General features: G+C 34.7%; 1 protein-coding gene across 2 annotated transcripts; it reads right to left on the reverse strand.

The window, feature by feature from the left end:
* Positions 1-1,459: 1,459 nt before the first annotated feature.
* LOC147507190 (DNA repair protein RadA-like protein) lies at positions 1,460-13,025 on the reverse strand. Of its 2 annotated transcripts, none has more exons than XM_086599907.1 (15): positions 12,277-13,025; positions 11,872-11,927; positions 10,805-10,863; positions 10,486-10,557; positions 10,000-10,083; positions 8,883-8,990; positions 8,658-8,720; positions 7,477-7,557; positions 6,092-6,157; positions 5,459-5,614; positions 5,290-5,367; positions 3,960-3,998; positions 3,775-3,857; positions 3,170-3,257; positions 1,460-1,901 (listed from the first exon to the last, which is right to left on the reverse strand). In XM_086599907.1, exons 1-15 carry the CDS (start codon positions 12,918-12,920, stop codon positions 1,734-1,736), a joined length of 1,845 nt encoding a protein of 614 aa, XP_086456033.1. In that variant the 5' UTR covers positions 12,921-13,025; the 3' UTR covers positions 1,460-1,733. The 2 variants fall into 2 exon arrangements, with proteins under 2 accessions (XP_086456033.1, XP_086456035.1); XM_086599909.1 differs by having other exon boundaries at positions 3,185-3,257; positions 12,277-13,021.
* Between the last annotated feature and the right edge of the window lie 67 nt (positions 13,026-13,092).

Raw genomic sequence — 13,092 nt, forward strand, 5'->3', positions numbered from 1 at the left:
TAGTTTAAGCATTAAGTGGTACTTTTAGCATTCAAAGATTCAAAGACCAAAATTTCTTCCTAATCTTTGAATTCTAATACTTGAAACAAAAAAGTCCCTTCTTACCCTTTCTTAAGAACCCAATCTTAAGAACCCATCTACTTTCCTACCTTGACTTTTATGGTTTCAAAATAGGTTCTTCAAAATTTGATGTTGGCGTCACGGGTTTTTTCATTTTTTTTTTGTGAATGATATCCACTTTGTTAAAAATAGAATTACATATATATATATTCTGAAAATAAACAAAATATGAAAATAAACCGTTAAAATATATTTGTGAAAGCATATTTTAAATAAATTTATTTATCATTTATTTTTTTTGATAATCCATCTCTTCTCCTCAAATATAATATATATTTTGTTTAACAAGAAATCAAGTTAGTGTTTAAAATAGATAGCATGAGTAAAATTGTCCGAATGATTTATATTCAAATTTCTTGAGCTGTGTTTATTCTAACGAGAAAAACAAACATGTTTTTTAGAATTCAGCAATCAGCATTTAGCATTCAGAGGATGAGTCATTTAGCATTCAGCATTCAGCATTCATAGGCTCAGAAAAACAAACGACCCCTAACTCTATAAACTTGATAGATGGTACATTTGACGCTAGTGCATGTTGCTAGTTTATTCACCTCCCTAAAAACATGCTTAATAGAGAAAAACTCAAAGCTTCCTTTCAACTTCCTAATGTTGGCCATCATAATGTTTGTGAATCTGTTTGTGCTGCTACTCGCCTGATCTGCTTGCTTGTTGCAAGTTGGAGCCCGGCCTTGTTCAAGTCCTTGTAGTTCAATGAGTGCAATCACAAGAACTGTACTTTGCAATGTATTGTTAAAAGCATTTTTATTTACTGAATAAGGAATTGATGAATTTTTCGAGTTTATCAATATTTTTGTGCATTTGAATCTTACAATTTAGGTTATGTGGTCACACATTCAACCGATCTCTACGCTGATAAGTTTAGTTCATTCTAACTTCTACAAACCAATCAACGTAATTTTCACAACTACAGACACACGCAAAGCATGAGAACACGCTATTCGTGTGTTCATTTTTTATAGTATTCATAATTGTTCTTGGTTGCTTATACCTATGTATCTCAACACCATTTCTATAGGATTTAGAAGCTAGTAGGTGATCGCGGACTTTTTAGTGCTTTTTACACCGGTATTCACCATATAGGTTACACTTTCTTTGATATATTCTTATTTGAAGTTAAAGGTGATATCAGCTGCATCAAGCTTGTGTGAAACTTTACGTAGTACACTTGATAAACAAAGTTCAGAAATAGAAGCACATTGAAGCAGAAATGGAAGATATGATTGAGAGTACAGTCAAGAACTTGGTTTCCTGTTAAAGAATGCAGGAAGAGTTGATCTGTGCTGCAACAGGGGCAACTCTATTAAGAGTCAAGACAAAATTTGAGACGTTGCAAAATTTCCTGTACGTCAATCCATTTTCACTATTGTAGTAAGATATTCCATCTATTACAAAATGCATCTCATCTTGGATGCTCCCCCATCTCCTAATCTGCTACTGACACTGAAAAATGTACAGCAAAATTAATGGTGCTTCTTCACAAGGGTTGCTTAGTGTTCGAGACAAACTTTCAATATATTTTTTTCATATATACAAGTCACGAAGGCATTTTAACTTCAACACAAACTGAAATGACACAGTTTGGAGCATCTCATTCAGCCTGAAAATACAATGTTGATCACCTCCTTCAAATTCTTGCAGCCCAAAACCATCATTCCATCCAGGTCAAGAGTAGCAAGTGATTTCTCAGTTGATTGAGGGACAACACACTTCTTGTAACCCAATTTCACCAAGGCATTCACCCTCTTTTCCATTCTAGGGACCTTTGGGAGCAGAAGCAAAAAAATTGAAGATGACAAAAGTTAGGAATATTACAGAATGATTGAGAGCATTTCCTTACAGAAAGTGAAAATTACCACACAGATATGCTTAGACTACTGGCACAATAAGTACAGATACATCTGTAGAAGGAATGCTTAATTAGTCAATTACACGTAGTAGGACACAGGCATCCCCAGAATATGGAAGTGCATCTAACAAAATTTCCTCAATTGTTTGCATAAATGTAATTGGTCATCTATAAAGTCAAATTGATTCAACTGGGAATATAAACAAGCTGAAATACTGTTGGGTATGGGCACCGATTTGGCCATAGATTCGAAGATAATACTCTCTGTTGCAGGCTGTATGCATACACACGCTTTTTAGTTAGGAAGCTTTAAATCATTTTAGGATTCTCCCCCTCCTAGTTTATCACTACTATTCTGGCAGACAAACTCATGCATTCTGTAATATTTTCAAACTAATGAAGTTAAGTCTTCTGGTTTTAATTCCAACCATAGTATCTATGATTATTTTAATACTTTCCCGATCTCCACAGAAGCTATAGCTGCTACCATATCTCTTTTGTTTCTTTTTTTTAAACCTCATAGGATAGGACAGGTATCCTTCATGAAACCTAAGTCACATTGACACAGATACGTGCGTTGGTATTCGACACGGACACAAAGTGTCTGCCGTGGCGGAATATAAAAAATTGAGGTATATCACATACAATGTGTCCGTGTCACGCGACACGGATTTTTAAAAAACTATTGTGTGTCCTTGTAACATTGTAACATAGCATAAATCTAATATTTCGGATATCTAAAAGAAATTAAAAAGGTCAATTTGGTCCTTAGAGGACTGAAAGATGGCTTGCAGCAACTGTTTATTGAGCCAAGACATTTTGCTTAACTGTATGAAATATTGCAGTTCATAACTTAATGGTTCAAATTGGTGACCTGAAAAGCCCATACTGTAATAGATATTTACTGAGGATAATGTTTCGGTATCTCAGAAGAACCTTGAAAGATCAAGGAAATATACACTCTACATTACTGGTTCCCTTGCTTGTTGTCAAAAAGTGTAACGACGTGTTTTTGCACTTGAAGACGTTACCCAGTATATATTTATTCCAAAAAGAAAAAAATAAAATAAATAATAATAATAATAAATCATAAAACCAGACAATGGCAAATAACCAAAGTAAATGTGTTGAAAATATATTTACGTGCAAAATATCTTGTGAAATAACTACAAGTTAAAGTACCATGAAGATGCATACCGGACGTAACTCGCCTGCAAGGCCAATCTCTCCGATGAATGCAACATCATTAGGAATGGGGACGTCCAAGAAACTACAAGAATAGAGAAGAATAGTGATCAGAAACAATTTTTGTTGCTGGCCAATAATCATTGAATCTCAATAACCCTTTGAGATTGGTTGGGAGGTTTAAAATAATTAGTTAAGAATGCCAACATATAGAACTCAGAGAGATGGTGATCACAATGGCATACTTTGACAATTGATTGACTAAGATGAAACATAAAAGGAGATCAAGTAGGTTTAATAGTTATTGATGTGTTGGAAAACATTATGTTAAAAGAAAAAAATTATTCATACGAAGTGGTGTAGATACTAGGCAGTAGTCAACAAATAATGACCATATAGTTGTATGCATCATAGTTTGTCACTTGATGCACAATTGACACATTAATATACATAAGCCAAAGAAAATTTACTAACAAACCAAATAAAGGAGACGCAAGCATGAAACATTATAGATATTGCTCTAATTACAGCTTGACTAGAAAAATAATCTCCAGATTGTTGTTATCTGGTATCGGTAAATCATGTGTACAAGGAGAATCTACCTGCTGCAAACAGCAGCTGCAATTGCAAGATCCCCAGCAGTCTCTTGTAATTTCACCCCGCTAACAACATTGACAAAAATGGCCTACAAGAGAAACGAATATCACCTAGTGCTTAATAGAAAATCTATCCGATAAGATATGTAAGCACTAGAAAAGCCAAGGAGATAAAGAAAGAATGGCTTTACATTGTTTTGTAGCTTTAGCCCTGCTTGCTTAATAAGAACCTAGAAAGTCAAAAACCAAAAGAAACAACCTTTATAAATATATAGCTCCACAAGTCCACAACTGATATGTTACTTCATCACAATGAACATGAGTAACAAAAAAACACTAAATAACAAGATCTTAAATATACATTCAGGTCTGAGGTAACAACGGTATAGTGGATGAATTATAAATCTGGAAAAAGAGAAAATTTACACTGAATTTTGTAAGGCCGGTTCAGATTCTTTGGATTACTGATATATTCAACCACCAAAAATAAGTATAACAATTAGTATCTGTAGTCCTTCATAATTGCATGCTAACAAGATTACACACTGACAGAACATTGATATATCAAATACAGTTCACTGACACGACAATACGGTGAACTTTTAAAATCCAAAAAAAGAAGCAGCAAATAAGTGCATTGAGGCTTGTAAAGCACGTTGAGATGTTTTTGGTCAACAATAATAGCAGTAACCAAAAACAATGACACTGGTACTTATTGCAGTGGATTTCACTCATTAACGGTTTTATGCAACAGGCTACCTATTAATGGAATATGGATACTCTGCATTGCCATACGGTTAATTTATCTTTAATGCACCATACTTGTAGTCATAACGCACCTCATGCTGGCTGGGTCAAATGAGCATCCAGTGGAAAGTCAACGAAAAACCAATTCCTTTTAACTTCTTATATTCCCTATTTAAGTGGAAGAGTAAATCTCCACCCAACTCCAGTACACCACAGCTAACTGTCATCCAATAAAATCGCAACCTTATTTGTTTGATTCCTCCTATCATACAGACTTCACTCTTACTGTCACTTTCTTCCCAGAATCTTGGGTTTTCCTCCATATGTGTCCTAATTTATCGTATACAGATTGTTCTTTCCAAGACACCAAACTATAGTTGTACATCATGTAATTGGCATATTCCATCCAGAAGACCACATATCCAAAATTTGAATAGATGGATGTCTCCTGAAGCTTCTAGGGGTACATATTCCCATCATTCTTAAAAAAAAAAAAAATACGAGATCTATAATCGTTAAGACTATTTTAACATTCATCAAGTGACAGGGTTAGGATAATATGATCAAGCAAGAAAGTCTTGGGCACAAACAGGAGGGGTAAAGGACCATTATCAACAGCCTGCCAATCACCATGTCCCCATAACGGTATCTTGTTGAACCCTTGAACTGCAATCTGATGTCTTGTAAATTGCAATTGAAAAAATATGATAACAACTAAAAGCATCTCACTCTGAAACACATGCATAATACTATAATAGGGATAGAGCCACTTACTGCGATTATCATTTCAGCTCTGTTGTGTTGAACCCCATTAAACTGTCTTGCAACTGAAGAGTCAGATAAACACAATGCCTGTCCAGCAGTTTAAAAGCAATCAAAATAAAAAAAATGGCCAGGCATGTAGTTTAGAAAGAACAATCAAACCTTATTCATCCTGAAGTACCTGAATTTCGAGGAGAAAACTTCGAGATCCATCAATAATTACAGCAACAGCATGTCCAGCTAAAACCGCAGAATCAGAGTGTTGTTCACTTAAGAATATGTCACTGGGGTTTGACACAGCTTGAAGGCCTTCCTGTGACATTTCAAATACTCCAAGCTAGGAAAAATAAAGTAATCAATATCGATCAAGAAAATTATAGTCATAACAAATGCATAACGTTATAACTTGATAATATGCCTAAACCATCTATGGTGTACTTCCATATCAATAGGCCATGGACATGAAAAACTTTCACTTACCCTCATAGCACCCTTATTAGTTATTACAGAACATTTATTCCATCATTCATTTTCTAACAGTAAAAAAACCTATGTGGTTGCGTTTACAAATCTTATTAATCTAAAACAACTCGAGACTACTGATTTGTTATCTTCTTTTGGTGTTTTTATTTTTCCCAATTTACACGTTTACATTGAGGGCAGGTAAAATCTTAGAAGATTGATAGATTTAAAGAATTTTCTTCAAAACGCGAACCACATAGTTAGGTGATAATCATTCTGTATTAGATGGTTTCGGTGTATAGCCTACATACAAACGCACACAGCACAATGGAAATTCTATAAAAAAATTTACCTCATCAGTGGAACCAAAACGGTTCTTCACGGATCGAAGGAAACGATGAGCTGAATACTTCTCCCCCTGACAGAAACATATACAGCATGAGGCACAGCAAATAAGGTAGAACAATACTTTTCCAATCCTATTTCTTAGGTGGAGCTGTCCAAACACTACAATCATCTTTCACGTCATAAGTCAGACAGAATTGATAAAATGCGAAAAACAAAAATAGATTCAAATTATGAACAGTTTTTCTATTTTAATATTAATGAGTTTCAAAAGCGATATCTAAGTCTATATATCAGGAAGACATTGGAAAAATGATGCACCATTACTTATACTTATCATTCAGAACTTGTTTGAATCTCATTGGGAAATATTAAAGGGTTAGTTAGCCCCACACACACACACACACACACTAGATGGGCAATTAGGGTCTCCCCCTCAAATACACACAAAAAAAACACGGTCAACCCAAGTTGACTTTTTTTCGTGTGTACTTGGGGGGGAGATCCTAATTTCCCCATCTAGTAGGGGGGAAATCCTAATTGGCTCATCTAGTGGGAGGGTAATACTAGTTAACCCAATATTAAATCAATAAAAGATCGCATTTGTATAGCAGGAAAATATGCGTTACTAGCCGTGTCTATTTCTTTTTCTTTCTCATTTAAAGCCGCTAAACCATGAGCCATTAAAATTAACCAAACACTTTAAGCAGGTAAGCAGTTTATAATCCTTCATACGTTCACTACAACCGTGGGATAAAGGAGGTGTGACATACTTTTAAATTCTTTAAATGCCAAAGAGGAAAGGGAAAATCAGAAGCTCTTTTTTATAATTTTATGGATCATGAAAATACCAAATAGAAAAAAGAATGGAGAACATCACTGACTAAGTGTTTTCTTTTTTCATTAACGCAAAGAAAAAAAAAAGGTAGTGTTTTTTTATATAGTGTTTTTTATATTCATCGGTAGTTTCACTGAGAACTGATGGAAAATATATTTAGAGTTTTAGGAACCTCTGGAATTCCTCATGTCATTGGCAACACGAAATGAACATTGATGGTGTACCCTGAGGATCTACAAGTCTATGTGCATCTTTTACTTTTCTTTACCTTATTCTATTTGCATCTTCTGGCTAACATTAACGAAAATGACCCAAAAGCAAATCCTCAAAGATCTTACCATTACAATATGTTACTCCCTCATGACAAAACCAATTTACTGTACACAACACTACAGCAGAGTTATCAACTTAAATGGACAAGATGAAGCTTCTTAATTCCTTAATCACATTTTTATCTTTTACTAGCAACAGAAAAATAGCCTTGTATCTGGCAAAAGCATAATTAAAGAATCTGATTCATAACAATCTTGATAGTGAAGAAACAAAGTACTAACTTCCATATATAAGACAACATCCACAATGTGCTCCAAGACACGGGGTCCTGCTATATCCCCAGTTTTTGTCACATGTCCAATCTGAAATGCATGAACCAGAGCATAAACTCTATCAAGAAAAATAGCATTATGAACATGTAAATTACTATACCAAATAATGCACGACCAAAGTCTCAAGGCATACTACCTAAGTCACAAAGATGGTCACATGTGATAGAGTCAACATAGTGATGAACCGCCTGACAGAAGAAATAAAATGAACCTAATATCCAAATGATATAAAAAGTCTAATTGCTTCACCGAAATGATTGTGCCTAGTAATATAATATAACTGGGAATACATGTAACACGATATATAATGATCAGCCAAGTTATAGGCTAGGAAGCACTCAGCCAAGTTATACTGCCTAAGTCACAAGGACCTGTGACCGGATCAGATTCCGCGCCTGATGCACTAGTTATGATTCACCTCCCGTACGTGTCATATATTCCATTTAGGTACTCACAATTGTTTTCTTTGAATACTTTAATTATTTGTTTAGCGGCTGATAAATGATAGCTCCCTTGTAGATAAGATAAGTTAGAGAATACATCAATTGAATATTGATATTGTAAGTAATAGATAAATTGGCAAACATATGGATGTTTTGTGTATATATGATATAAACATAGCAATAAAATAGTATTTTATTAATGTATCCTTTGCATGCACGTCTACTAGTTTTTCAGGATTTGGTGTATTGCAGTGTCTGTCATATCGGATGCGATACTTGTACCCATACCCATGCTTCCTACTCCTAGGTATAGGTACATACTCAAAATCGTGATAAACATTTGACAAGTACAGAAATTCTTCACTTTAGCAAACGATTCAAATTCTGCTCAATCAACCACATGCTGGGCAATTAAGTACAGATTTCACTTCAACAACCACACCTCAATATTCAATCAAGATACTAAGATGAAACCTACAGCAGAATAAACTATTATTCCATATCTTGTAAAGGCTAATGCTATGTAAATAAGGTGGAATAATGGTTTCTCAACTATAAATACATTGTCAATTGTACCCATACCAAGTCTATAGCAAACCTAAGTCAAGTATTAACTGATTCCTAGTCTAATAATGATTTTTCAAATATAAATACATTGTCAATTGTAAATACGCTAGATCAGCTCACCAATAAGACAGGTATGTTTGTCTTCTTTGCAAATCGCAGCAACGATGAGGTGCATTCTTTCACCTGTTGAATAGCGATATTATTAAACCTTCAATGAAACTCTTTACAGATCAAGATTAAAAATCGTAAAAGGTTTAGATGACTAGGGTACATAAAACATCTACAGTAAACACACTGTATCTTTGTTACTCAGATGCCATGAAATCAAAGATTTCAAAAACCAACCTGCACAAGACCTCCAGGACTTCCAGTCACTCCTTTCATATAGACTGTCTGAATTGAGTCAATGATTAGAACACGAGGTGAGAGAACTTGAATTTTTTCCAGAATGTCCTGAAATAAGAGCAAACAGTAATTTACGTCATCAGTTGTTCATTAAAATCACTTCTCCAATCATTTGCTCTTTACTTGTTTTGTTTGTTCTCTTCTCTTTGTGATCATTGTACTCGTAGGATATCTCAATATCTCATCCTACTTTCTTTTGATTCAGATATTAATATAATCTATTTTACCTGTCAGGGAAAAAAAATCATTCAATAAAATCACTTCCCAATTCAGTTGTTATCAAATTTTGATACGTCATGCACAAGAAGGAAAAATGGCAACATTCTCAACCCCCTGTAGTCCATAAGATGGTGTACCTTTAACCAAGTTAAACACACAATAAAAAAGAATATAAATATAAATATAAAGAGATTTTGGTGACATATTATCATATTTCTTGGGAACATTTCCAAAGCAAGGAAGATATCTCTAAGGCAGGAAAAGTTTCCATGAATTAGCAGGTCTAACTGTATGAATGACATGCAGGTTACATTCCTTATCAGCAGCCCTTCGTGACAATATCGAATAGACAGTACAAACCACTCTCTTCATCTGACCAAAATATACAATTTACCTTATCTGTAGATCATTGGAAGCATTTCCAAATTGAGTACACAAACATCAATGAGGATCAATTTCTACATATAGTACGCAGAAAGAGGGAAGACCTTTCTGATGCAAAGCAAGTCAAAATATAGGCATCTCTCGCGGGAGAACTAAAGGATAAGAAATATTAAACAAGGCAAATAATAGCCACGTTGACATCATTCTGAGGGGAAGAAACACCGCAATTCACACTCATTGGATAGTCCAGGTTTGTTTTACGCCAATACTTAGGACCATCCAACAAAATACTTCCAGAAATTGGAAGAACCGTTCTCCTCTTGAGTATTACCAGCAAGAAACTCCCATGAATAACAATACCAAATTCAAAGTATGTCAATTTGAAAACTCTTAAGAGTGTTAAGCAGGACTATCAAACCTAAATACAAAAAGAACAAAGAACAAAAAAATACACCTCAATATCAGTGTTTGAATATAAGAAAAGGTCCTCTGTTCCAATTCTCATCCGATCTGCTCTGTTTCCGATCTGTTCAACACTCTGCCACAAATTATAGAATCCTAATAAGTTGTTGTTTTACACTTCAAAGTTAGCAATACAGAAGCATCCTTGCAATCCGTACATGATTTTAAAATTTAAAAGAAAAACTAAATGTTTTGTGTGTCATCTAATATTCCCATTTTAAATTCAATAGCATAAGACAAAGAGTTATTCTACGGTGCATACTCGCATGTATACTATGTGTATACAGTCTGATACAAGTACAGATCTTGACGGAACAGAATTCTAAAAATCAAACAGGATGGGTCAAGGGTGCATTCCAAATAAGCTAAGACATGAGGAACCAGTGCCCATTCAACACATTGACAATCTAAAATAACAACATTCGTTAAATTAAAAGCCTCAAATCAAGATTGCCATGTAACCTGGAATAAATCTGACCTCTTCACCCGAAACATAAATAGCTGGACCAGCCCGACCAGAATTGCTCCCTTCAGCTATCATTGCAGCGAGCTTTCAAACCAAAAAGAAATTTTCAAACAAGCAAAGATCTATTAAATGAGAAGACGAGGCAGAAGTAGTTACAAAATTTCATAATCAACCACTCAAGGAGACAGAATCATAGGGATCCCAAAATTTTAAAAACCAAATAAATAAAATGAAATAAAAACTAAAGAATAAACAACTAGGGTGATCCCCTACAAATCTGAGGAGGCTGGTACCGTAAAATATAATTAATCAAAAAAAATAAATCTACTACCTGCAACAAAAATGTACTTTTGCCAACACCTGGGTCGCCGCCAACTAAAACCAAGGATCCTAACAAAACAATAAAAAGGTATATGCATTAACCCATAGTTACACTATAAACTACAAAAGATGAAGTTAAAGTTCATAAGAACAAAAACCAATTTATCACAAGAATGGTAAAATTTTGATGATAGATCTCTAACTTTTCCTTTTTTTTACAATGAACCAACTCATAAATTAGTACTTTGGGTATTTCCAGAGAAAATAAAAAAATGGAAACCAGATTTGGTCTATATATATATATATATATAGGGGCTGGCTACCTTGACAGCTTATCTTGACATCCACAACTTACACAATGAACTAAGAGCTGATTTTTTGGGAATATGTTCTCCATACAATAGAGATCATCTCCACAAATTATCAAGACATTTGAACATGTCTAACCTTGTCAAAAGTTGTGTTTAAGTTCAATACCTAACGGTCCACAATTATAGCACTCTTTTTAATAAAGCTAGACATATCCAATTGAGACAAGTTTTGGTGGAGATTCTATCCAAGATAGGAAGATCTTCTCTACAAAAAATCAGCCCTTAGTTTAATGTACAAATTCACTTTTAGGTTTTGGATGTCAAAATAAGCTGTCAAAATAAACTGTCAAGGTAGTTGTCCATACATTTGATGCATCAAACACATTCTTTCTCCTAGTTGCCCATACACCCATTAGAGCAGCACTTCTTGTGAATTTTTCTGCCCTCTTCTTCAAATCATATAGTCTAAGAGTGGAAGGTGATCTAGCTTGGATTGAGGCCCTGAATCATCAAACTTGGTTTCATTAATTGCAATCTTGTTTCCCACTTTCCCCTTTTTTGTCACTCAAACTTTGTTTTCTAGTAATATGTTAACAGGTCATATAATTACATGACAGTTTTCACCCAAACCCCATTGTCTTTAAAAGGACATGTTTAAACAAGCAATTTAAGGAATATAGCTACTAGGATAAGAAATGAAGCGCACATGAGAAGATGAAGACAAAACACTTGAGTTAACAAGGAAGTATGATAAATAAAACCATACCAGGTACAAGACCACCACCAAGAACCCTCCCAACTTCAGATCCAAACAGTCCATCCCTGCAAATCCAGTAAATTCTTAGGAAGAAGTTACCTCCCAAGAGAACCAAATGCATAATCATAGGTTTAATATGAATGACTTTGAACGTTCAACATCTAATATTGAGAGTAGACAAAACTCAAATGCCCAGACCAGGTTATCATCAATTAGAGGCAGATGGAACCACCAGTATTTTTTACTTTTGGGTGTGGTATCCCGACAACAATAAGAAATTTGTGGGATGTTTGTACGCTATATGAACAATAATCATGGGTTTCTACGCATTTCTTACATTGACCCAATATAAATAATCAGATATAAAAGTGATTTCCATCTGTAACAAATTATTATCTAACATGAAAAACTTACAATGGGATTCTCCACGTCATCTGATTTATCCCCTTATTAACATCCGTCAACCTCTGAGGTAGCATATCTCCACGATTCTGATGAAACCACGACCCAGCCCCCTTTTCCGAACCAAACCCCGTCAACTTACTCGCGAAATCCTCATCTTCCGTAAACACCTTAAGTGTACCAATTGCATCACAATGCCTACAACCTCCCCACCATTGTCCAAAAGACTCTCCACAATTCGAACATACCCAATGCGTCTTACTCTTCCCCTTCTTCTTCATCTTCATTCCCAACTCCCCAGCCTTATTATTATTCCTCAAATTCTCACCACCTCCCCCCGAATACGCCTTGGACCAAAACTTGCGTGTTTTGCCTTCTTCTTCCTCGGGCTCATTGTTACTCTTATTTTCATTTTCTGGTTTTAAATCTTCAACAAATGAAGATAAACTAACTTCATTATCATCAACATCTGGGCCTGAATTGGAATTAGAAAAAGCCCATGATCTATTATTATTACTACTGCTTGAATGAAAAGACCTATTGACATTTGAGATGAAGGAAATGTTAGGGTTTGAGATGAATTTGTGTTTGATGTTATTGAGAAGGTCTTTTTTATAACAGAGGTTTCGATATGTCCTCATTTCGACGATTTGCATCAATTGTCAATTTTTTTTTTTTTTTTAGGGTTTAGGGTTTTGACTGACACAAAACCCCGCGAAATTCGAAAATGATTCTAAAAACTTCTTTTCCAGGGTTAGTTTGGTACTTTTGTCTGTGATATTTTGAACAGCCGTTTGACTTTCCTATCTGGTACTTCATATATTTATT

Source organism: Coptis chinensis, chromosome 3, assembly GCF_015680905.1.
Source record: "Coptis chinensis isolate HL-2020 chromosome 3, ASM1568090v1, whole genome shotgun sequence".
Classification (NCBI taxonomy): Eukaryota; Viridiplantae; Streptophyta; class Magnoliopsida; order Ranunculales; family Ranunculaceae; genus Coptis; species Coptis chinensis.

What these genes read in the sequence shown, in the direction of transcription:
- LOC147507190 (XM_086599907.1), bottom strand. Translation starts at nt 12,920, where the DNA reads ATGCAAATCGTCGAAATGAGGACATATCGAAACCTCTGTTATAAAAAA. An exon ending in GTTTTGGTTCCACTGATGAG is followed by an intron (nt 5,615 to 6,091) that starts GTAAATTTTTTT and finishes TATTTTTCCTAG; the next exon opens with CTTGGAGTATTTGAAATGTC. An exon ending in GCAGCTGCTGTTTGCAGCAG is followed by an intron (nt 3,258 to 3,774) that starts GTAGATTCTCCT and finishes CTATTCTTGTAG; the next exon opens with TTTCTTGGACGTCCCCATTC.